The following is a 23,666-nucleotide window of genomic DNA, read 5'->3' on the forward strand; positions in this document are numbered from 1 at the left end:
TGAGGCTGGGTTTTTGTTGTTGTTGTTTCCCAAGACACTCGTCCTGTCTCTCACCCACCCAGGTCTCTCCCAACGGTCCATCTCTGCCTCACGGAAACAGCAGATGCCAATGGAACCCAAGAATAAAGTCCTTTATTGTCTTCCAAGTTGTGCGAGGGTTGAGGGCCCTAGGGCGACTCAGGTGGGACTTCCCTGGACTTGGTTGTAGAGGAAGATAGCGCCTTTAGCCGAGGGGCAGAGCTCAACCCACATTTCGGTCTCCTGCAACCTCCATACCCTCTGTGGGGAGAAAGTAAGACCGCCAACATTCAGCCCTCAGGTCTCTTGCGGGAGCTGTACCCAGTGTTCCTGAGCCTCAGAACCCTCTGCACTTTACCATCCCTAGGGAGACACGTTAAGGAGGCTGAAGAGGTTCCTGGCCATCTCTTGGACTGAGGGCATCCCCAAAGAGACCTTGTGGCTCTGGAGGAGACCTCTAAGAGATTTAGCAGCCCCATCTGACCCAGCTCCAGGGAGACAGACATGCATCACCCGGCCTAGGCAAAGCCCAACACCAGCTTCTTGTCCAAGCAAGACACACTTTGCCACTTCACACCTGTGTCTCCACAAAAATGATTCTGGTAGACTCGTGGGCCTCGGCTCCCCCACTCAAGTAGTACTTCTTCACCTGCTCAGAAGTCAGGCTGCACCTGCAAAAGGACAGGACAGTGGCTTGGGGAGTGCTCAGTCCCTGGAGGGTCCTTGGGGAACCCCAGCTGCCTCAGCCATTCCCCTAATCCACCCACCTATCCCAGGACGCAGGACCCTGTACCCCAGAGCTCACTCACTGGACGTAGAACTCGGCACTGGCGCGGCCGGCACTGGTCTCATTGCGGGCAATGCCCAATAGCAGTGGCTGGCTCAGGGTGGACAGTGGCACGTTCACCTGGGACAGGAGGTCCACCTGTCAGTGCCCACTGCCCACATCCCTGCCCCTCTCATTGAAGAACATTATCCTTGTACAGCATTTTACGGTTTGTAGTTCAAGTGCCCAGAGTCACAAAATGTCAGATCTTGGGCATGTTCATATTACAGATGGGAAAGCAGAACCCAAGAGACCGAACAATTTGCCCAGGGTCACCCAACGGAAGTCTGTAGTAACTGGGACTCTCATTTACTCCTCTTTTCAACACACGGGGGAGGGGAGGGAAGTAGGCAAGACATTTACCATTGTTTCTTTTTTTTTTTTTTTTAGTTTTTAAAAAAAATTTTTAAGGTTTTATTTATTTGAGAGAGAGAGAGCACAAGTGTGGGGGAGGGACAGAGGGAGAAGCAGACTCCCTGATGAGCAGGGAGCCCAACACAGGGCTTGATCCCAGGACCCTAAGATCATGACCTGAGCTGAAGGCAGATGCTTAGCCAACTGAGCCACCCAAGTGCCCCTATTGTTCCTATTTTAAAGAGGAAGAGCTTGAGGCACACAGATACAGGGCAAGAATTCCACTCCACTTGTGCCTGACTGCAAATCCAAGCTCTTCTCCCAATGCCAGATGCCTGCAGACTCTCCTGCCAGCCCACACCTGGGGAATTCTGGCATGTTCTACCCCTCCCTTCTTGCCCACCTGTCTGGGGCACCCTGCACTTACCTCATCACAGATCTCCTGGAGGACACTGGAGAAGAGCTCATGCACCACCAGCTCCCCAGGGAGGTCCTTGTGCAGAGGGCTGTCACCAGGGCACACGGCCTGGGAGAGGTCAGGCTCAGCCCCTGTTCCCCATCTCTTCCCACCCTGCCTCCCCCCCCAATTATTTGCTGGCCCTGAGGGCCTGGTTAGGCATAGAGTAAGAGTCTTGGTGATCCCCTGACCCAGGCTCGCCATTTCTAGATGGACAACCAGAGATCCAGCTAGTCCTCTCTTCCCCACTCCCCCACCCCCCATCATCCCCTAGCTTCCCACAGGCCTGAAACAGCGGATAATGGGGAGGCTGAGGTGCTGCCCTGGGCAGTCTTTCAGAGAAGCACCAGGTCACCACCCATCCCCCCCTTTAAGGGATGAGGAAAACAAAGCTGAGCTGAGTCTTTGTGTCTTTGTACCCAGTCTGGCATCTCACCTGAGGCTCAGGGTGCCCACCAGGCACATCCACCAGCCCAGGTGCCTCGGCCACCTGCCGAGAGCGACGCAGGAAGACAAGGAAGTTATCTGCAGTGGTCAGTGTGGCGCCAACCCCCAGAGGGTCTGCCAGGTAGGCTTGCTTGTCACCCCAGTCAGCGGCCCCCTGCTGTCGCAGCCAGGAAGCCGAGCTGGCCCAGTTAGTGCCCAGGAAGTCTCGGTAGGAAGTCAGGCCCAGGCGCAGGAGCAGTTGTGGTCCCTGTGAGCCAGTGGGTGCCAAGATGGCTGAGTGCAGGCGGAACTTGGGGGCGTCAAAGAGCCAGGGCTGAGCCTGTAGCCGACTCTCCCAGATGGCAGCGACGGCCTCGTCCCCTCCTGGCAGTGGGCGACGGTCGTGGTCTGGGCTCAGCTCAGCCCGCACCTGCTCCTCCCGAAGCCCCCCTGGGGGGCACTGCAGCAGCAAGGACACTTCAGGGTCCATGATCTGGACAGGGCAGCTCTGGGGGAGGACACAGCCAGGCCTGTCACCTCGAGAGCTCCACAGCGACCCTTGGGCCCAGCAGCTGGCCCCCTCTGCCACAGACCTCCTTAGGGTACCCCCAGCCCTTCTGCACCCCCATGACCACTCCCTGGGCAATAGAGTGTCTTAGCCCAGCAAGAGCCCCGAGAGTCCGGCTGCCAGACATCCCTGGGACTCCCGCGCATCTCTACCACCCAGGGGTCCTGAGTCCAGTCACCCCCTTTATGCCCATTTCTCCCAAACCAGGGTCCTGCCACCCACCCCTGGGGCGCCGGGAGCCCTTGCAGGATCCGGAAGCTCAAGCCTCCAGCTGGCACTCACCCGACTACGCGGCCCGCAGGCTCCGCCCCTTTCCCCGAAGCGGAAGTGCCCGTCCCCTTCTTCCCCGGCTTCTCATTGGCCGGTCCCTGCGCCTCGGCCCGCGGGGTCGCCTGAGAGGCCGCCGAGTCCGGGAGCCCGCCATCGCAGTTTCCCGCCTCCTAACTCTGTCTGTCTTGGCCGGTCCTGACGCTTCCGCCCCATTAACCTGAACGCCCGGGCCGCCTCCTGAGGCCCACTTTGCGGGGCAGCCCTGCGAGCCTGGAGCGCTGGGGCTCGGCGGACAGGGTGTGACCTTGGGCAAATCTTGCTTGCTGGCCTCAGTTTCCCTATCTGTACCAGGGAGTTGGGGGCGGGAAGTGAATTTAATGAGCAGAATATCCGCCTCCCAGCTCTCACATCCTGAGGCTTTGTGACAATGCTGGGCAGGACCGGGGCATGAGAGGGTCCTTAACCGTCCCCACATATCACTGTTCCTCGCAGGTCTTAGCCATGAACTCCCCTGGAGGAAGGAGGCAGGAAACCACAGGACCCAGGGGTAGAAGGGCTCACAGACCCCGGGAACAGGTGCGCCCACCCCACCCTCACCCCCACTTTCTTGGTGGGAGGGTAGAGGAGGACGACTTGATGCCCTGGCTCCCTGGAATATGCTGGTGGGGTGGGAGTGGCCCCGGGGCCACCTCTGGGCTCTTACAGGACCGAGATGTGCAGCTGTCCAAGGCTCTGTCCTATGCCCTGCGGCACGGGGCCCTGAAGCTGGGGCTTCCCATGAGGGCTGGTAAGTGAGAATCTTGAAGACCGAGGTGAGTGGTTGGCGGTGAGGGAGCAGTGTGAGCTTGTTGGTGCTGCCCTACCCCATGGCCCCATGGGGCCGGCACAGAGGGCCCATCTCCTCCATGTGCAGGGAGCACTGAGGCCCAGAGCCCAGTATCCTGTCTAGAGCAAACTGGGAGGCCAGGCCTGGCCATACCCCCGGTGCAGCGGCCCAGTAGACACTTACCCATAGTGGGTACTGGGGGCTGTTGAGGTAACTGGTGTTTACAGAGTATCCATTCTGGGCAGGGCACTATGCTAAAAACGGGACACTTTATCTTTGTGACCCTCCCCGAGGCAGATCCTAGTCCCATGTAAGTTGAGGCAACGGAGGCCCAGAAAGGGGAGACTCTTACAGATAAACCCCTGTGACCCCTGCCACGTGCCCAGACTCTGTTCTGGTTGCCTGTGGCTCCCGCTGTTAACTCTGGCCCAGGCCAGAACCAGTTCAGCTCCTGAGCATCCTGCCTGCCCGCAGATGGCTTCGTGCCCCTCGGTGCCCTCCTGCAGCTGCCCCAGTTCCACAGCTTCTCGGCTGAAGACGTGCAGCGCGTGGTGGACACCAACGGGAAGCAGCGGTTTGCCCTGCAGCCAGGGGAGCCGGGCACTGGCCTTCTCATCCGGGCCAATCAGGGTCACTCCCTGCAGGTGGGCGCTAAGGGGACCAGTGGGAAAGCCAGGTGGGACCCCTGCCCACAAGGGGGTCTCACTGCTGTCCATTCCGCCTCCCCCGCCACCATCCCAGGTACCTGAGTTGGAGCTGATGCCCCTGGAGACCCCACAGGCCTTTCCCCTGAGGCTTGTCCATGGCACATTCTGGCAGCACTGGCCATCCATCCTGCTCAAGGGCCTGTCCTGCCGGGGAAGGACCCATATCCACCTGGCCCCGGGACTGCCTGGAGACCCTGGTGTCATCAGCGGTCAGTGGCCCTCCCCAGCTGTCCTTACCGGGTCCCTCTCCAAGGATCATAGCTTCTCTTGTCCAAGGCCACTCCATGCTCTGCATGCTATAGTAACCCCATCTCCGCCCCTGAGCCCAGGACCTCCCACTGAGCCTGCCCAGGTTTGATGACTGTCTCCCAAGTGCCCCAGGCCCCAGCTCCAATTGTCTCCACAGGCATGCGGCCAAATTGCGAAGTGGCTGTGTTCATTGACGGGCCCCGGGCCCTGGCAGGTAAGCCTGGACACAGCGGGGACTGCCCTAGGGCTTCAGAGAGGGCAAGAGTCCCAAATCTGGCTTTGTCTGCAGATGGAATCCCCTTCTTCCGCTCTGCCAATGGAGTGATCCTGACTCCAGGGAATGCTGATGGCTTCCTGCTTCCCAAGTACTTCAAAGAGGCTCTGCAGCTACGCCCTACCCGTGAGAACCACTACCCTCCTCCTCTTCGTGGTGCTTGGAGCCTGTGCCCTCTGCCCTCTCCTCCCTCCCAGCTCCTAGCCCCAGGCTGACTTCTGTCTCCCTTTCCCTAACCTCTTGTCTCTATCTCAGGAAAGTCCCTCTCCTTGGCTGGTAATGAAGAGGAGACGGAGTGTCAGAGTGACCCCAAGCACAGCCCCAGAGGAAGGATGATCCAACAATAAAATATTTATTTAAAAAAAATGTGAAAAGCTAACAAAAAAGAAGCTCCAGTTTGAAACCATGAATTATCATCATCCCGTAGCTACAGCCATTGGTCCTCGTGTGCTCAGGAACTCAAGCTGGGTCAGCGGTGTTGGTCCTGGCCACTCGGACAAGGGGAGGGCAGGCATTGTACGAGCTCATAACCCGCCCTCCCTAGCCTGGGGGATGGCAGAGTCTGGCCCGGTTAGGTCCCTGGTCTGCACAAAGCCAGGGACAGCAGGTGAATGTGCCCAGCTCGGTGCATGTCTGGAGAGGGTGTGGGCTTGGGCGTGGCCACAGCAGGTAGTGAGCAAAGTCGGGGCGCTAAGACGGGCCTCAGAAGGCCTCATGGCCACCTGTGAGCTGCAGGAAGAGATCTTCGTCCAGCTCTTCCCCACGGGCCCGCTCCCGCGTCGACAGGAAAATGTAGCCCCCGATGTACTCGTGCACGATGCGGCAGCTGGCCGACAGGCAGCTGAAAGCCACGTTGATGTGCTCATCAAACTCGATGGCGACCTGCAGAGCGGGCAGTCGGAGGTGCTGGTGGGGGAGGGGGAGGAGAGCAGCCCCCGTCCTGCCCTGGCTGGGCCTGGCCGGGGTCCCCCGGAGCCTGCCCCCGCCCTGGCCCTTGCCCTTGGCCCACCTGCCGGATGTCCCAGTTGACATTCCACTGGCGCATGTTGCTGAAGCGCCAGGTCTTGACCATGTCGCCCACGGCCAAGTCGATGCGGATCAGTCTGTTGTTGGCGATGCCCAGGATCTCATCCTTCCTGCTGCCCTTGAACCTAGTCCCCAGGGCAGGAGAGACTGTGAGCCAGAGCCCTGCCCTGCACGGCCCCAGAGCCCACCCGGAGAGCCTGGGGTAGGAGTCCCCGAGCAAGCTGTGCAGGTGTCAGCTAGTGTCTCTGGGCCTCAAGTTCCTCATCTGGAAAATGAGGGTTAACTGCTAAAATCATTATAATAGCACTTGGCAGCCTCAGGCAAAGTGTCCGTGCCTTTCAATGACAACTTTTTTTTTTGGTAGCGTCGTCACTGTTGCCTGGCTCTATCTTTGCAGGCTTGGGAACGGGCAGAGGGCAGCCCCTGTCACAGCCGCGAACGGCGGTCTCCAGCGGGACGGGTCCGCTGCCCTCCTGGCCTGATCCCTCGCTCTGGTGTTTGCTGCAGGGGCGCAGGATGGCGGGAAGGGGGGCTTCAGGGTGCCACAGCAGGCAGCCGGTGAGGGCAGAGCGGGCTGGGGCGGGGCGCGTACCTGACCACCACATAGGAGATGCCGAAGTCGGGCAGGGACTGCCAGGCCTGGATGAAGCGCAGCTGGGCTTCGGACAGCGAAAGTTGGGCCACGTTCTGGTGGGCTTCCAGGATCCGTGGGGTGAGCTGCGGGACCACACCCGGTGAGGGGCCCTCAAAGCCCCTGAGTCCCCCTGCCCGTTCCCACCAGGGAGACAGGATGCTGAGCCTGGAGCAGGGGTGGGGCCCAGCGTGGGGCCGTGGCCTGCACCCTCTCACCACTCCGCAGGTAGAAGCTGAGCCAGGCCCTGAAGTGGAAGCCGGCAGTGACCTCTCCCAGAGGGTGGGAACCGGCGTGCTCAGTCTCAAGGACATGGGTAGGAGAAGGAGAAGGAATGAGTGAGCACATGGCTTTCTAAAGGAAGGCTCTGTGGTGATCCAGGGGCCAAGGGTGGCCGGGTAAATGCTGTGGTCCTACCCACCACCCGCACCTGCTTGGCCTTGAACTTTCGCTGGAAGCGGGGGGCAACAAGGCCGTAGGGGTTGAGGCCCTCGGCAGAGGCGTCAGGGCCCTGGGGGTGGTTGCCTGAGCCCCCGCCCCCTGTCCGCTGCAGGCTGAGGAAGGCCAGAATGGCCTGCACTTCGCTGGTATAGCTGCTGTCTGCCATGGTGCGGCCCTTAGATGCCAGTCGGCAGCCGGCCATCCAGTGGGCGTACTGCTTCTCCTGAGGGGTGAGGAACAGGCTCTGGTTCAGCCCCCAGCCCCCCTGTCCCGCTGCCCGCTCCAGCCTTAGCCTGGCCCTGACTTACATCCTGGCACCGCAGGTAGATCTCACTCATGCCCTCAGGGGAGGGTACTAGGAGTTTGATGTAGAACTTCTGGCCTGCGACATTGACATCGGGGACCACCTCGCAGCCTAGAGGGAGATGAAGGGGTGGGTAGGAGGCTGGGAAGGGGAAGCCCTGCCTGAGAAGTCCCTGGGCCAATGCCAGCCCAGCACAATGCCTCGGCACACAGGGTGTCTTCTCCTGCCCCCAGGGGGAAACTGAGGTGAGAGCTTTCCCCTCCCCAGCCCACAGAGGGGCTGGGGAGGCCCCCAGCCTGCTCCTGCCCTTGTCCCTGTCCTGGCCAGGCCACCCTCACTCACCCTTGAGGTTGAGCTGCTGAATGGGGTCCCCCGGGGCCTCATCCTGGCTCTTGTAGTAGGACAGGGTGGTCTCCTTGAACACCACCCAGTGCTGGCGGTACCCCTTTAGGGTTAGCTTCCGGGGCCTGAGGGTGAGGCAGGAGTTTTGTGACAGGCTGCCTCCCTCCCTCCTAGGCTCTCTCTCCACACTGGGCACCTCCAGCGGGGCTGCCAACGCTGGGCCCAAACTCACCGGAAGATCCGGAGATGGTCCTTGAGTTCTGGGATGGTGGTGAGGTTGTCCTGCAGAGAAGAGGAGTCAGAGGGGGACCAGGTCCCCACACTTGACCCTGACCCCAACCCCAACCCCTAACCAGAGCCCCTCCTCACCAGCACATCTGTGGATGCCGACCCCTCCAGCTTCACCTCCAGGTTGTTCAGGGCTGCATCCAGGTCATCCAGCCCCGGGTCTGTGCCAGTTGGTTCACCCACCTCCCCGCTCTGGGACAGCTTGTTGATGTGGTACTGGGTGGGGTATGTGGCCAGGGAGGGCTGAGTGGGCGGCCCAGTAGCCCACAGCACCCCAAGTGGGGCTTCCCCAAAGATGGGGCCCCACCTTGGAAGACCCTCCCCGCCCTGGGCTCAGCCTGTGCCATACCCACCCCCCCCGCCAGCTCCCCCAGCCCGCTGGACACCTGCAGGGCTGCGAACACCATCATCTCCTCCTCAGTGCAGTCGGTCTCCTCCAGCAGCAGGTCCCACCGAGCCTGCTCATACAGCTGGGTCAGCCGCACCGGGTCTGTCTGCAGCAGGGGCAGGGGAGGCTGGGTTCAGTCGGGTGCCAACGGCCCTGAGCTCCCTGTGTTCCTGGACCCCGTGAGCCTCAGCCACCAGCCTTGCCTTTGTGCAGTGGCAAGCTCAGCTCGTGGCCCCACCTGGGCAGCAGACCTCAACGCCAGCCTTATGGCCTGCCCAAGTAAGTGACATCTTTTTCCCTGTAAGACTTTTTGTACAGATGTTGACTATATGTCTGCTGTGCACTTGGGGCAGAAGGGGGACAGAGTACACCAATCAGTCAATAAGTAAGGTGATTCAAGACTGCGATAAAAGCAATAAATAAGAGGCGCCTGGGTGGCTCAGTCTTTGGGTGTCTGCCTTCAGCTCAGGTCATGTCCCCAGGGTCCTGGGATCGAGCCCCATGTCAGGCTCCCGGCTCAGCGGGAAGCCTGCTTCTCCCTCTCCCACTCCCCCTGCTTGTGTTCCCTCTCTCACTGTGTCTCTGTCAAATAAATAAATCTTAAAAAAAAAAGCAATCAAATAAAGGAAATAGCTTCCATGCGGCCATTCACTCACACCCTCAGGCAAGGACACCCCAAGGATGATGGCGATGAGAGAGAATGGAGCTGGGGTGCAGGGAGCTCCTCCACATAAGGAAGCATTCCAGGAAGTCTTCCTTGAGGAGGCAACAGACTGCCCTGAGTGAGACCTGAAGGATGGCAATGGGCCATTAAAGGGAAGAGCGATAGGAAGAACATTGCAGAGAGAAAGAACAGGAAGTGCGAAGCTCAAAGGGGGATCCCAGTTACCCACAGAAGACCAAACCCGTGCTCCCTCTGAAACCCACCAATATTGATAGCAAAGGCATAAGAAGGGTAAACACAAAAAGACAAAGAAGAGAGCAGGAACTATGGCCAGTGAGGGATGCTGACAACATTTTGGCAGATGGAAAGTAGAAATGTGAACGGGAACTGAGTTACAGCGAGAGAGCTAGGATCTCTTGCTCTTTCAAACCCTCTCTCGTTCTGAGGTAAAGGCATGAATGAGTTTTGCAAAGAGTCAGGAAACAGGGGTGCCTGGGTGGCTCAGTCGTTAAGCGTCTGCCTTCGGCTTGGGTCATGGTCCCAGCGTCCTGGGATCGAGTCCCACATCGGGCTCCTTGCTCCGCGGGAAGCCTGCTTCTCCCTCTCCCACTGCTTCCCTCTCTGCCTACTTGTGCTCTCTCTCTGTCAAATAAATAAATAAAATCTTGAAAGAAAGAAAGAAAAAGAAAGAAAGAAAGAAAAAGAAAGAAAGAAAGAAAGAAAGAAAGAAAGAAAGAAAGAAAAAGGAAGGAAGGAAGGAAGGAAGAAAGAAAGAAAGAAAGAAAGAAAGAAAGAAAGAAAGAAAGAAAGAAAGAGAAAGAGAGAGAGAGAGAGAAAGAAAGAAAGAAAGAAAGAAAGAAAGAAAGAAAGAAAGAAAGAAAGAAAGAGAAAGAAAGAAAGAAAGAAAAAGAAAAAGAAAGGAAGGAAGAAAGAAAGAAAGAAAATAGTCAGGAAACAAACAGCAAAAAGAGCACAGATCTGGACAAAGGCATCCAGTGTGCGCGGCGGCCCCCGACAGGTTCCGGACTGGGATGCTCTGGCTAAGAGGTGAGGGTGGTCTGAAATGACTGTAGAAGGTGTATAAAAGGAGCAGGTGTCCCCCACTCCCTGCAGCCAAGTGACAGTCAGGCACCTGGCAGAAGCCGGAGATTTACTCTCTGGAGATGGTGAGCCAGAGGCACCCCAGCATTTGGTACTCTAGGCATAGCTGAGTGAGGGGGTGCACTGTGCTCAAAACAGGTGAACTGAGAGAAGGCTGACATTGTGAAAGGTGGGACACCCCCAGCCCTTCCCCACTTGTCACCCAAGACTTTGACAGTGAGCCTTCTTTTCCCAGTCGGGAGATCAGAGGGTTCACTGCTGAGAAACTGATGAGCCAGAGAAAAAACCCCAACAAAGAGTGATGACATGCCTACCCCAGCACCCCCAGGAAGCCCCCAAAGTGCTAAGCCCTATTCATCCACTCAGGGTTTTCAGTGGCTTCCTAGAGTCTTGCCTCTCAATATGAAAGGGCAGGCAAGGATTACCCCAGTGTAAGGACAGCTGTGGCAGCAACTACAGAGACCAAGACAAACAGAAAAGACAGAGCTTGGAGGAAACCAAGACAGTAGGGAGCAGAAGAAAACTTCAACCAGGCAAAGTCTTTAGAGAGACAAAATGCTGTACCCATAACACATGAACGGGATGCTGTGTTAAAGGACATAATTATAAAGGTAGAGTAATTAGGGTTGCATGGCATTGGTGAAGAGAGACAAATTGACAAATGGAACCAGAGAGTCAGAGAGAGACCTATCCACTTATATTCACCTGACTTATGACAAAGGTGACCCTGCAGTCACTGGGGAAAGGTTGCTGTTTTCAATAAATGATACTATGTCTATTGGTTACCCGTATTTTTTTTTAATTGTTTTGTTCCCCTACCTCACACCACACACAAATATCATCACCAGCTGGATTGCAGATCTAAACATGAAAGTTAAAACAATAAAGCTTTTAGAGAAAAGTAGGACTACATCTTTGTGATCTTGGAATAAAAAAGATTTTTTTAACAGGACACAAAAGATATTCATCATAAAAGAAAAAATATTTAAAAATAGAAGTCAGATTATATTAAAAATTAGGAACTTCTTTTTATCAAAATAAACCATGAAGAGAATGAAAAGGAAAAGCACAGGGTGGTAAACTATAATCACGATATATTTACCCGACAAAGTACTACCCGTATGCAGGATATGTAAGGAACTCCTACAAAGCAATATGAAAGACAAGAAACTCAATATTAAAAATTGGCAAAGAAGTTGAGCGGAAACTTCACAAAAGAGGATATCCAAATGGCTAGTAGCCCTATGAAAAAGGGCTCAACCTGATTAGTCATCGGGGAAATCTGAAAGCCACATAAAAAGCACATCAGTGATTGTCTGGGGTTAGGTGTGGGAGGAGGAACGATTGCAACTGGGCACTAGAGAACCTTCTGGGGTGATGAAATGTTCTAAAACTTGATTGCGGTGATGGCTGCCCAACTGTATAAATTTACTGAATATAATCAAACTGAATGCTTACAATGAGTGATTTTTATGGTATGTAAGTTATATCTAAGTAAAGCTGTTAGAAAAAATCCAAATAAACAAAGAACCCTATGAGATACTGTTACACACCTACCAGAATGGCTACCATGGAAACGGTAGGAAATACCAAGCACCTGTGAAGTTGTGGAACAAGCTAAATTTTTGGACACTGCTGATGGGGGTGCAACTTTGGTACAACCACTTTGGAAAGCTGCTTAACAGCGACCTGCTACAGTTAAACCAACGCTGCCCTGTAATCCAGCAATTCCACCTCTGGGCACATACCTTACAGAAATGTGTACATATGTTCACCAAAAGACATTACTGGAATGTTCATAGCATCTTTATTCATAATAGTACCGATCTGGAAACTGTGCAATGCCCATTGACAGTAGAATGGAAAATTAATTATGTATATTGACATAATGGAATGTCACACACCAATGAGAAAGAATAAGCTACAACTGTATGCACTGTGGATGAATCATACAAGCATAATGCTGAGTGAAAAAAGCCAGACACAGAAGAGTACAGACTGTGTGATTTCATTTATGTAGATTTCATAAATCTAATAATTGCTAAACTATCTGTGGTGTTAGAATTAACATTATTGCCTCCCCCAAGGGAGATACTGACTGGAAGGGGTATGAAAAGGCTTCTGGGGGCTGGTGAAATCCTGCTGCTTGATGTGTTGAATACATTTGTACATTTTTCTAAATGTATGTTCTACTAACAAACCAACAAACAACCTTACAAAGGAACACCAGAAAATAAGAGCTCTTAGAACTTAAAAAGATAAGTCAAAGCCCTCTCCAGAAAGTAAAACAAAAAGACAACAAACTTAGAAATGAGAAAGACAAGGGGCGCCTGGCTGGCTCAGTTAGTGGAGTGTGCAACATTTGATCTTGGGATTGTGAGTTTGAGCCCCACACTGGGTGTAGAGATTACTTAAAAATAAAAAATCTTAAAAAAAAAAAAAAGACATGAGAAAGACAAGATAAATGTCTACGTTTTTTTCTTTGAAGAAGCAATCTAGGGGGTCTAATATCTACTGAGTTCCAGAAGAAAGGCACAGAACAGTTGGGAGGAAATGATTAAAGAGATTGGTTAGGGCATTTCTCCAGAACTGAAAGACTCAAGTTCCTCATCTGAAAGGGCTCAGCAAGTGTGCAGGCCAATCAATGAAGAAAGATCTGTAATAGGACATATTATTGAGAGATTTTAAAGCATCATGAGATAAGGAGAAGATTCTAAAAGCTTCTGATATCTCCCCTCCCTCTCCAAGAAAAAACAAAAGGTTCTCACATGGAAGGACTGAAGGCAAAATGGCATTAGATTACTTAATAGAACCACTGGGATCCAGAGGACAACGGGAAGGTGGCTTCAGATTTGGCAGGAAAATATTTCCAACCTAGAATTCTATACCTAGCCAAACTATCATGTTAGTGAGGGTAGAACAGTGATCTTTTCAGACATGCAGGATTTCACATCACTTACCATTTTAGGGGAAGCTATTGAAATATATGTTTCATCCAAATGAAGGGGTTAGTCAACAGAGGAACACATGAGATTCAGGAACCAAGAAGTCCAATAGATGGATTCCCAGGAAATAGGGAATGGCAGTCCAAGGATAACAGTTGCACAGTGGGTCTAGAGGTCTAGAGTGCTAGTGCTTTTTCCACGAAAAAGATAACATTGACTCATATCCTAAAGCAACCCACCAGTTTGAAAGGAGTTTTGTGGTTGGGCTGCAATGCTGGAGGGGCTTGGCTATGGAACTTCCCACTTCATCACTGTGAAGACCCCAAAGGAGAAGCCATAGCCACATAGAGAGTATCTTACAAGAGTATCTTTTGGGGGTCTCTCTTCTAATTGTGCACAATTAATAGGAAAATAAGTAAATAAAATCTAGCAATTGTGAATTATAAGAAAATTTTGGGGATGCCCTAGCTGGCTCAGTCAGAAGAGCATGCAGCTTTTGATCTTGGGGTCATAAGTTTGAGCCCCATGTTGGGTGTAGAGATTACTTAAATAAATAAAAACTTAAAAGAAGAATATTAAAAAAGAAAACTTTGTTTTTAAATTTTCTTTTTCTTTCTTTCTTTCTTTTTCTTTCTTTCTTTCTCTTTTCTTTCCTTCTTTCTTTCTTTCTTTCTTTCTTTCTTTCTTTCTTTCTTTCTTTCTTTCTTTCTTTCTTCCTTTTCTTTTCTTTTCTTTTCTTATCTTTTCTTTTCTTTTTATTTGACAGAGAGAGATACAGGGAGAGGGAACACAAGCAGGGGGAGTGGGAGAGGGAGAAGAAAGCTCCCCGCGGAGCAGGGAGCCCGATGCAGGGCTCAATCCCAGGACCCCGGGATCATGACCCAAGCTGAAGCAGATGCTTAACAACTGAGCCACCCAGGCGCCCCTAAATTTTCCATTTTGCAAACAAAAACAACAGGGGTAACTGGCTGGCTCAGTTGGTAGAACATGCAACTCTTGATCTCGGGGTTATAAGTTCAAGGCCCACGTTAGGTGCAGATTACTTAAAAATACAATCTTTAAAAAAAAGCACAAAAAACAAAGAGAGCAACAAAGACCCAGGGGTTTTTAGATATTGGACAAGAGACCACAAAGAACAGTGATCCCTGACAGAAGGGAAAAAAACATGGTGAATCCTGATTGCCCCAGCTTGTTGCCCAGAGAGAGTTGCACAGGCAAGGGGATCCCAAATAGAGCCCAGCATATTCCCCAAGTTGAAGAAATGTAGTTTAGCATTTGGTGAGTCCAAGGCAGCTAGAATTCACAGGGCAGAGTCCTGCACAGAGAGAAAGCTCTGGAGAGCAGGAGAGGGATCCTCTTGAGTCTTTAGGGAAGCACTGATCAGTGTATGTGTGTAAGGAAACTACCCAAGGCTGATAAAAAACAAAAACAAAAACAAAACAAAACTTGAAAGGAGCAGATGGAACATTTATCAGAGCTCACTTAAGGGTGGAAATAGTTCACACTCCCAAAAGCCAGATTAGAGAAGCCTCATGATGCATGGCGCATTAGATAGAGTCCTCTGAAGGCAACTGCCTCAGTAATGGAGTAAATTAGCCCTATATTAGAGGATGCTTTCGTCCTGCCTAATTAACATTCAAGGCAAGCCTTGGAAGGATCAAACTGTCTCCAAGTAGTTTAATTTCATCCCTAAACAAGGTTTAAAAATGCTTAAAGGACTACAGAAAAAAATCTAGCACCCAAGAATATAAAATTTGTAGTGTCTGTCTGGCATCAGATAAAAATGATCAGGTACAAAAAGAAAAAGAAAAAAAAACAAGGGGTGCCTAGGTGGCTCAGTCGGTTAAACATCTGCCTTTGGGGGGGCGCCTGGGTGGATCAGTCCTTAATCGTCTGCCTTCGGCTCAGGCCATGATCCCAGAGTCCTGGGATCGAGCCCCGCATCAGGCTCTCTGCTCAGTGGGAAGCCTGCTTCTCCCTCTCCCACTCCCCCTGCTTGTGTTCCCTCTCTCGCTGTGTCTCTGTCAAATAAATAAAATCTTAAAAAAAAAAATCAAAGGTAAAATAATGACTGATTCAAACATACAAAAGTGGAAAGAATCATCACCAGTAGATCAGCACCACAAGAAATGTTAAAGGAAGTCCTTCAAGCAGACAGAAAATGAGACCAGCTGGAAATGTGGATCTATACACGGGAATAAAGAACACAGGAAATGGTGAATGTGAGAGTCGCTTGCTCTACCCACTGAGGCAGCCAGGCGCCTTCTGTGTATTATTTCTTACAACTCTTTGGGAATCTCCAGTTATTTCAAAACAAAAAGTTCTGCCAAAAAAATGATTGATGGGTTAAAGTAATAGCGATAATGATTCAACAATTATATTCCGAGGTCTACACCAAGAGAAATGAAAAGATATGACCACTCAAAAACTTGTACATGAATATTCATAGCAGCCTTATTCATAATCGCCAACACGTGGGTGGGGAGGTGGAAACCAAATGTCTGTTAATTGCTGAATGGATCAATAAAATGTGGTATATCCCTACAGTGACATCTTATTTTGCAGTAAAAAAGAATGAAACACTGAAACATGCTAAAACAGGAAAACATGATGCCAAGGGCAGGAAACCAGCCACAAAAAGCCAAATACTGTATGATCACATTTATAGGAAATGTCCAGGATGGGCAAATCTATAGAGACAGAAAGGAGATTAGGAGTTGTCTGGGGCTCCGCGGGTAAGGGATAAATGGGGAATGACTGTTGATGGGTATGATTTTCTTTTCGGGGTGATGAAAATGTTTTAAAACTAATTGTGCTGATGGTTGCCCAACTCTGTGAATGTACTAAAAACCATTGGGTTGTCCATTTAAATGGGCAGATGATATGGTATATGAATTATTTCTCAATATAGCCATGGTAAGAATAATGACAGCAACAAGAATGACAGTGTCTTGAGGGTTTTGACACCTGCAGAATTGAAGTGTGTGATAACAGGAACGTAGACGCCAGGGGGGGAAATGCAAGTGCCCTGTTGTAAGTTTCTCACACAGAAGTGCTAGAGTATTACTGGGTGGTAATAGCGTGTGTGTACTAGAGCCCCTAAAGCAACCACCAAAACCATTTTCTTAAATTATAACTAACAAATTAATATAAAGGAGATAAAATGGAATCATGAAAACCACTCAATCCAAAGTAAGGCAGGAAGAGCTGGGGACGGGGACAATAAAGTCCACGGGAGAGGAAGGGGCCGAGGGTGGAGGAGAGGGAGGGGGGACAGACAGATGGGCAGGGACCCGATCAGGCAGGGGCCTGGGGGCTTGGCAGCTGGGGCCACAGGCAGCCACAGGAGTGACTTGACCTCGTGTCTGTTCATTCCAGACATGGTGTGGAACTTGGAGAGGCCAAGAGAGGAGAGAGGGGCATTAGGAGGCGTGCGCTAACCAACATGACACGGGCTGGGCCCCCGGACAGAGGGACAGATGAAAAGACAGAGAAGAACGGGTGGTTTGGGATTTTAGTTCAAGGGAGGTTGCCCAGGGCACAAAGATGGACAAGGTAGGAAGGAAAGGGAAGGATCCAGGACGGCGTAAGCGACGAATCCATGAAAGCTTTTACAAGGAACTCGTGAAAGGTGGGAGGATGTGCTGCGCGGGCTGGGATCACGCCTCCGGGTCAGGCAGGGGTCTGAGGTGCCTGTTAGGTGCGCGAGCGGAGCCGGGCCACCTGGACACTCGAGTCTAGAGCTCAGGGCAGAAGGGCTGCACTAGAGATTATACACCTGGGAGCTATAGGGGGGTAAGGATGGCTGGGGGGGCCTTCTGGGTTTGCCAACCCCCAGAGGTTGTGGAGACAGGAGGAAGAGTGGGGGGAGCCTGCACCAGGCATCTGGAGACTCCCCCCCAGGCTTGTGGGGGTCACAAGTGGCCTAGTAAGAAGCCGGAGGGAAGAGAGCAGGAGACAGAGAGCATGTGGGCGTGGTCACCTCAGCAGGTGCCCTTCCTGTGTGTGGATGGGGACAGGAGATGCCAGGATAGATCTAGCTGAGGAGAGAGAGGGAGTCCGGGAGCACCCATAGGAAAGACCTGGAAACAGGGGGCAGGATTCTGGGAAGCAAGGACACTAGATTCCAAGGATTCGGTAAACAATGGCATTCAGAAGTTTTGCAGTAAAGGGGGGAGAGAAAGGCGTCACAGGTGAGGGAGCGCGTGTGGGGTCTGATGGTTTCTGAGAGGGATGCACGGAGCCCATGGATGGACTGCCAGTAGGGACGGTAGGCATGGAGGGAGAGATACACACGGCCCCTGCCTGCAAACCTTGTCCCTCGCCCCGCCAAACCTACAGATCCCAGCGTTACCCCTTCCAGGAAGCCTTCTCTGAGTCCAGCTGCCAGGCACCTCCCACCTGAGCAGGCTTCCTAGGGGCGCCTGCCCCTGTCTACACTGCCCAGACAGTGGTGGAGTTAAGAAACAGGAGTGCAGATGAGGCAATGGATAGATGGACAGATGCCCTGCTAGTCTCTCACGTTCCCAGAGCCCAGACCCCTGACCCTAAGTCACCACGTGTCCCTGACCCAGACCCCTGCTGTCCCCTGGCCCAGCCCACCTTGGGATCCAGGTCGAAGAAGCTGTAGTACTTAAAGCGCAGCCAGAGCATGTCCCCGGCCTTGATCCCCTGCTGCATGAGGCACCGTGAGGAGTCCAGCCACCTGGGCCAAAGCATGGGCAGAGGTCAGGGCTGAGGCAGGTACAGTGCGGGGCATGGCAGGGGGCTGGGTGGGGGTGGGGGGGGCGGAGGCCTTGATCAAGGGCAAGCACACATTTAAGAAAGGCCTGGAAACAGGAGGTATGGACTTGGGGTAAGGGTACAGGGGAGGGCGTGGGCCCTGGCAGGAAAGCCCAGACCCAAGGGGACAGGGCCCCAGGCTGCAGAGCAGGCAGGCAGTACACCTGCTGTGGAGCTGGGTCTTGTCCAACAGGGAACTGGGCCGAGGCAGGCGCTGGAGCAAGAGGGGGTCCGGCGGCGGCTGCGGTCGGCTCAGCATGTGATAGCAGGCTTCGGTCTGGGCGCTGTCTGAGAAGTGGGCTGGCATCCCCCGGAACAATGCAGGTGCCACGCCTGGAGCGCGGGACAGGATTAGACAGGCCCAGCCCGCAGCCCCGGCCTCGGGTGGGGGGTTGGGGGGCCCGGTGCCAGCACCCAGCCCCTGGCCTGCCCAGCCTGTGCTCACCCCCAGCCAGGACGACCTTGGTCAAGTCATACAACTCCTCTTCTGGCTCCTTCTCCTTCTTCTTCTTCTCCTTCTTCTCAGGAGCCCGGAGCAGAGACAGCTCCTCAGGGTGTCGGATACCTGAGGGGAGCTGGGACCTCAGCAGGGGCCGGGGTCCTGCCCCAGAACCTTCCCGTCCCCCTCCCGGGTACTCTGGGGCAGGTCATAGCCCTGCAGGCTGGATCAGGGACGGGACTGCAAGGCCCACGTGACAGTGGCTGGGCCAGTAATGCGGGGAGACCCTGGCCGGGGTGGGAGAGCGGGAACCCGCAGGGGACTCACTGAGGAGGCGGCAGATGGCGGCCACGGCCTGGAAGAGGGGCTGGGAGAAGCTGGCTCGCAGGCGCAGGGCCCGGCGGTTAGGCAGCCGCAGGATGATGGGCCGGTGCTGGGGCCCAAAGAAGAGGCGGGCATCTGCCAGGATGCCATACTTGTCCAGTGTCCAGTGCGTCTGCAGCAGCCATTGTCTTTTCTGCTCCCACCAAATGGCGTGGTCCGACCAGTCCTGCTTGCGCTCTGCGGGGCCACGGGGAAGCAGGGGGCATGTCAGCCCCGGAGGGCCTGGCCCCCGGTGCTGAGCACCAGCCTAGGCCAGCGCGGGCCAGGCTGGGTTGGCTCGGGGTCAAGGACGGAGGTCACGGCAGGATGGCTCTTTGCTGGCTCACCCTGCTCTTTCTGCGGGGCTCATTCGCGGCATCTCTCCCCAGGGGAGTCCCCCACCCAGAATCCAGGTGCCTCCACCTCACGCACCCCAGCCCATGGGCTGCCCCGAATAGCACCGCCCCTAATTCCGAGAGGCTGACTGGCCTCTCGCTGGCTTTCCAGGGATCCCAGGAGGCCGAGGCTCTGCTGGGGCCCTGGGGCTGTGCCGGTCCCAGCAGGCCCTCCAGAAACGTTTCTCAGTTACACGTTCTGTGCCCTTGGCCAAGGCCTTTAGCTCTCGGGGCCTCGGTTTTGTAGTTCGTGAGATGTGAGTAGTCATCATCCCAACCCTGTGGACACGGAACCTCGCCTGCTCCAGTGTCTGCAGCAGGTTAATGCCCATGAGTGAGGATTCAGTCCGAACCACGAACACTGCACTTGTCCTGCAGCTAGTGACTGATGACACGTCTCCGTCCAGGAGTGCAGGCTGGTGTGTGGTGAGCACAAGGACAAAGGCTGGACGCAACCCTCTAGAGTGTGCAAAGCCCTTCCCCGCCAGTGGTCTGTCTTTTGCTGCCCTCCCCCCTTCTCCCTCCCTAACGTCACCGGAGCTGCCAAACGCAAGAGATTCTCTGGCTCAATCTGTCCAACCTCTCAGAGTCCTTGGAGCCGCTGCCCTCGCTCTGTTCTGGCTTTGTGACACCCACCGCTCATCTCCTCTTGACATTTGGCTCCTGTTTTGTCCTCCTCGGCCCCTTCTCCTGGCCTGTTCCTGTCCTTCCCTGGTTCTGATTCCCTTCCTCTACCACCCTGGCCTCTTCCCAGGGGTCCTGCCTGGACCATGGCCTCATCTTCCTGCTTCCATCCCCAAACATACCATACCTCAGAACCAGGCCCTGCCCTGGGCCCCGGGCCAGAAACCCACATGCCAAGGGCAAAAGGACATGCCTACCGGCTTCAGCAGCTCCAGAGACATGTTTACCAGGCCACGTGCCTGCGTCTGGGACAGAAATGCAGTAACTCCTACTTCCAGCCCCCAAGGCACACGTGAAACTCATTCTGCCTGATCCTGGACGGAGGCCCTTCTCCCTCCTTGCTGGCTTCTCTGCAGGGCATCTGGGGGCTGGGCGACAGGACTTCCCCGCCAGGCCTGAGCACCATCCTTTCCGCGTTTAGCCACCACGTTCCATAGATGCCAATCTCATCTCCAAAATCCACCCTCCTGTCTGTCCTCACTGCCCACCATTGGAGGACTTGTCTCCCTGCCTCCAGCCCACCCCTCCCTGAGGGGCCAGTCTAGGTGTAAGTGGTTGAAAACCCTTCGGTGGCCGCTCCCACTTCTAGTAGTCTCAACTCCTAATGGCAGCCACCCCAATCTCTTTTCTTGTTCTCCCTGGCCTGAAGGCCCCAGTTCAGAACACCCCTGTGTGCCAACATCACGCCTTGCCCCCCCACCATGAGTGGCCCCTCTCGGGACTCTCCTAGGGAGTCTCCCCATCCCAGCTGCGGGCAGCCCCTCCGACTCCAGGCCCTGTGCTCTCGCCCCTGTGCTAAGGCTGGCGTTCAGCCCCGTGCTGGGAGTGGAGGGTCCGCCTCACCCGCCGGGCCATACTCCACGAAGGCAGGGGCTGGTATGGCGTGGGGTCTGCTTTGACTGAGCCTCAGTCGACATCTGATATACTCAGGAATGAGCAGGATTAGGAAGGGTAGGGACAGTGTCCCCATTGCAGGGGATAGGAGCCGAAGGGACTTACTCCTGGGGGGACCCAGCAGCGGGTTGGAGGATCAGCTCTAACTGACTGACTCCTTATTTAGGCCTCTTGCACGGCTCGTGTGTCCTGCCCTGGAGCCAACCAGGTCTTCCCTTGGGGCCCCGTCTCTTCACCCCCTGTGCCCTAGCTCAGCCCAGGCCTGTCTGCAGCTTGGCCTGACGCCTAGTCTCCTGAGGGACCCTCTGTTTCCCACTTCTGCTTTCACAGCCTCCTCAGGCCCGCCTGTTGGAAGCTCCTTCACTACCTCAGCCCTGTGGCCGGGCTCTCCCGGGGCCCCGTCTGTCCACAAGCCAGCCAACCTGCCTCCCGGGCTGCACGTGGTGGTTGGCTGGCTCTGAGGAAGCCTGCAGGTGGCCCAGGACCCAGGACCCAGGGGCCCCCCGGCTCTGTGTATCGGGGTGTGCCTGCCACCCTCCCAGGAAGGGGCAGCCCTGACCCCCGGCAGGGAAAGGGGATGGGAAGCCCCCATGTCACTAGCCCTGCTCCTCTCCACGCCTGACACCACAGGCTGTTCTGCTGTAACTTCCTGTGGGGGCAGGGCCTTCCCACCCAGGCTAGGCCCGTCACCAGCCTGTGGAGGGCTTCCGCCCCGGGGACATGGTATGGCAGCCAGCCCCAGGTCCCCTGCTCTCCCCCGAGACCTCGAATGTAGCCTCTGCCTCGGCCCGGGCCAGGCCCCTCCTGCCCCCAGAAGTGGGTGAACAGACTCCTTGGGGACTCAGCAGAACCAGCTGGAGTGGGAGGAAGTGGTGGGGGGGAAGATTGTGGGAGGGAGGGGAAGTTGGGGAAATGTCTGTTTTGGAACCAAATGATTAAGCGGGTGCCTGAGTCACTGTGGCGGGGTTATCGAGCGCGGCACATCGGGCGGCCCGGAAGTGCCCGTGGACCCAGTTACAGCCGCCCCGTGGTGCTGAGGTCAGCAGCGGGGGCAGAGGGACACTCACTAATCTCCTCCACGACCTTCAGGAGCACCCCGCCGATGTGCGACTCCCCCGTGACCCGGAGGGTGACAGACTCGGCCTCCGGGTCCTCCTCTCCCACGAACACCCGCAGCTCCCAGGACGAGTCGATGTAGTCGCCGGTGGCCGTCTTCATCCCCGCCATGGTTGTGGCGGCTCTCCGGAGGCTGGGAAGGAGGCACGGTGGGCAGGGTGCCGGGGCCTTGTAGGCTGCCCACGTTCAAGTAGAAGTGGCCCTGTGGTGACCTGGACGGGCAGGAGAGCAGAGAGCATGCCGGTGGGCCAGTATGTCACAGCAGCAGCGAGACACAGGCGCTGAGCTGGTCCAGGCAAACCTCAGGCCCTCTCACCATTACTGGTTGTTTAGCTGCACGGGGCTGTCCGACCCACTCCCATCTTACAGACAGGAAGACCGAGGCCCGGAAAGAGTGAGAAATGGGCTCACTCAAGATCACCCAGCTTGATGCCAGAGCCTGGCACAACCTCCATCTGCCCCCCCAGCCCACATTTCACCCCCAAACCCACACTGGCAGCTGCCCACCCTGGTAATGGTGGGGGACCCAAGTCAGAAAATACTCCCTCTCCTGGCCCAAAGCCCGGATCCAGACATCCCAAGCCAGCCAAGGCCTCTCTAGAGCCGTGAGTCCAGGGTGCCGCACGGAGAGAGGCATGCCGGGCAGAGGGGCTGCAGGAGGGTGAGGAAAAGGGTGGTTGGGCCTTCAGCCGCCGCCCCAGCTTACCTTGCCTGTAAGGGTTTGGGGGCTGCAGGTGCAGGGGGTTGGAGTGTCAGCCACTCCTGGCCACAGTCTAAACACCTGCAGCTCAGTGAGTGCTTCCTTCCCCCTTTGCTTTCTCTTTGGAGCTTTCTTCGGAGAGCAGCCCTTGCGCCTTATCATGAGCAGGGCGGGCTCAGCCCCTCCCCAGGGAGGGCCGGCACTGGGTGCAGGAAGCGAACTGCCAGCAGGCTGCCCAGGGCTCTGTTTGTGGCCCCACCTTTGTTCCCGGGGAGCACAGGAAGCAAGGGAGGAGCGGGCCGGGGGCCCACCACCACACGGAGTGTCCCCTCGTCTGGAGGGAAGCAGCTCAGTTCGAACTAGGGAAGTCACCAACTCATGTTCTCTACACCCAGAGTCCCCAGGAGGAAATCACCTCCCATCTCCAGCCTGTCACAAAGTTGGGGGGTGTGTGGGGCGTTTTGGGCCATGGCACATCACTGTGCTGTCAGGAGGGAGAGCCGTGCTGCTGAAAGGATCGGATCCAGGTGATTTAGGAAGCTGAAAGTTCAAGTGAGCTCCAGCCCGGGAGGTCCCTTATCACCAAGTAGATCCTTGAAAAAGACTCAGAGGGACACAGCTTCCTTAAGTCTTTCCTGTCCCCAGTCAGAGCCTCTATTTCCAAAAACGTAAACCTTCGAGGCACCCAGGGCAACGGCTGAATCAGAATTGGCCGCTGGTCATTCACAACCTCCCGGCCCCACGCCTCCAGGGCTTAAGGCTTCCAACCTGCCACCTCCCCTCTGTCCCTCCGTGTGACATTCTGGCTCACCCCGAGTATCCCAAGGTCACGCCAGTCAAGTCCCTACTCAGATGTGACCCTGGAGGGTCCGATCGCCTGCACTGGGAGGTCAGCTTTGGTAGAGCAGAGGCCTGATGCTCCCTGCTGGCTCCTGGCAGGAATGGAGGCTTCCCAGAGAGAATCCATTTGGGGCTGGAGGGAATAGAGCCCGAAGAGTGTCAGTGGCACCCAAGAGCAGCAGAACGGCCCGGGGAGAAGAGGCTTTCTGACCTCACTGACCAGATGGAGGAAGGGGCCGGTGAAGATTCCCCTGGGAAGGCCAGCTTAGTCAAGGCAGCAGGAAGTGCAGCCAGTTGCTGGCCTCAGCAGCTTCCTAGCTCAGAAAGTTGCGCTGTTGGAGCAAATGA

General features: G+C 55.1%; 3 protein-coding genes across 7 annotated transcripts; 1 reads left to right on the forward strand and 2 right to left on the reverse strand.

Moving 5' to 3' along the window:
• Nucleotides 1-112: 112 nt before the first annotated feature.
• NUDT22 (nudix hydrolase 22) lies at nt 113-3,007 on the reverse strand. Of its 2 annotated transcripts, XM_088017946.1 has the most exons (7): nt 2,940-3,007; nt 2,655-2,661; nt 2,092-2,589; nt 1,626-1,724; nt 828-925; nt 596-689; nt 113-279 (listed from the first exon to the last, which is right to left on the reverse strand). In XM_088017946.1, the coding sequence occupies exons 1-7, from the start codon at nt 3,005-3,007 to the stop codon at nt 178-180; spliced, it is 966 nt and encodes a 321-aa protein (XP_087874072.1). In that variant the 3' UTR covers nt 113-177. The 2 variants fall into 2 exon arrangements, with proteins under 2 accessions (XP_087874072.1, XP_027974109.1); XM_028118308.2 differs by lacking the exons at nt 2,655-2,661; nt 2,940-3,007 and adding an exon at nt 2,872-2,925.
• A 17-nt stretch (nt 3,008-3,024) lies between these two features.
• On the forward strand, nt 3,025-6,526 carry TRPT1 (tRNA phosphotransferase 1). 2 transcript variants are annotated; one of them, XM_088017948.1, is made up of 8 exons: nt 3,025-3,216; nt 3,412-3,495; nt 3,625-3,706; nt 4,220-4,389; nt 4,487-4,661; nt 4,859-4,915; nt 4,991-5,101; nt 5,231-6,526. In XM_088017948.1, the coding sequence occupies exons 2-8, from the start codon at nt 3,421-3,423 to the stop codon at nt 5,320-5,322; spliced, it is 762 nt and encodes a 253-aa protein (XP_087874074.1). In that variant the 5' UTR covers nt 3,025-3,216; nt 3,412-3,420; the 3' UTR covers nt 5,323-6,526. The 2 variants fall into 2 exon arrangements, with proteins under 2 accessions (XP_087874074.1, XP_027973750.1); XM_028117949.2 differs by having other exon boundaries at nt 3,412-3,706.
• FERMT3 (FERM domain containing kindlin 3) lies at nt 5,307-23,478 on the reverse strand. 3 transcript variants are annotated; one of them, XM_028117945.2, is made up of 15 exons: nt 23,290-23,478; nt 21,730-21,990; nt 18,654-18,887; nt 18,333-18,452; nt 18,052-18,220; nt 17,708-17,810; nt 8,394-8,501; nt 8,089-8,223; nt 7,952-8,001; nt 7,720-7,844; nt 7,382-7,488; nt 7,063-7,296; nt 6,594-6,718; nt 5,985-6,126; nt 5,307-5,857 (listed from the first exon to the last, which is right to left on the reverse strand). In XM_028117945.2, exons 2-15 carry the CDS (start codon nt 21,887-21,889, stop codon nt 5,678-5,680), a joined length of 1,992 nt encoding a protein of 663 aa, XP_027973746.1. In that variant the 5' UTR covers nt 21,890-21,990; nt 23,290-23,478; the 3' UTR covers nt 5,307-5,677. The 3 variants fall into 3 exon arrangements, with proteins under 3 accessions (XP_027973746.1, XP_027973745.1, XP_027973747.1); XM_028117944.2 differs by lacking the exon at nt 23,290-23,478 and adding an exon at nt 22,485-22,806; XM_028117946.2 differs by lacking the exons at nt 7,063-7,296; nt 23,290-23,478 and adding an exon at nt 22,485-22,808.
• Nucleotides 23,479-23,666: the final 188 nt, after the last annotated feature.

This window comes from Eumetopias jubatus, unplaced genomic scaffold, assembly GCF_037043125.1.
Source record: "Eumetopias jubatus isolate StellerSeaLion01/CBP00866 unplaced genomic scaffold, mEumJub1_p1.0 scaffold_13, whole genome shotgun sequence".
Lineage (NCBI taxonomy): Eukaryota > Metazoa > Chordata > Mammalia > Carnivora > Otariidae > Eumetopias > Eumetopias jubatus.

Excerpts from the sequence above, each read along its gene's own strand:
- TRPT1 (XM_028117949.2), top strand. The coding sequence starts at position 3,421 with ATGAACTCCCCTGGAGGAAGGAGGCAGGAAACCACAGGACCCAGGGGT. Across the intron at positions 4,390-4,486 it reads ATCAGGGTCACTCCCTGCAG|GTACCTGAGTTGGAGCTGAT; the intron begins GTGGGCGCTAAG and ends CCACCATCCCAG. Across the intron at positions 5,102-5,230 it reads TCTGCAGCTACGCCCTACCC|GAAAGTCCCTCTCCTTGGCT; the intron begins GTGAGAACCACT and ends TCTCTATCTCAG.
- FERMT3 (XM_028117945.2), bottom strand. The coding sequence starts at position 21,889 with ATGGCGGGGATGAAGACGGCCACCGGCGACTACATCGACTCGTCCTGG. Across the intron at positions 18,221-18,332 it reads CAAGGTCGTCCTGGCTGGGG|GCGTGGCACCTGCATTGTTC; the intron begins GTGAGCACAGGC and ends CCCGCGCTCCAG. Across the intron at positions 17,811-18,051 it reads AAGACCCAGCTCCACAGCAG|GTGGCTGGACTCCTCACGGT; the intron begins GTGTACTGCCTG and ends GCTTTGGCCCAG.
- NUDT22 (XM_088017946.1), bottom strand. The coding sequence starts at position 3,007 with ATGAGAAGCCGGGGAAGAAGGGGACGGGCACTTCCGCTTCGGGGAAAG. Across the intron at positions 690-827 it reads AGTGCCGAGTTCTACGTCCA|GTGCAGCCTGACTTCTGAGC; the intron begins GTGAGTGAGCTC and ends GTCCTTTTGCAG. Across the intron at positions 280-595 it reads TCATTTTTGTGGAGACACAG|AGGGTATGGAGGTTGCAGGA; the intron begins GTGTGAAGTGGC and ends TTCTCCCCACAG.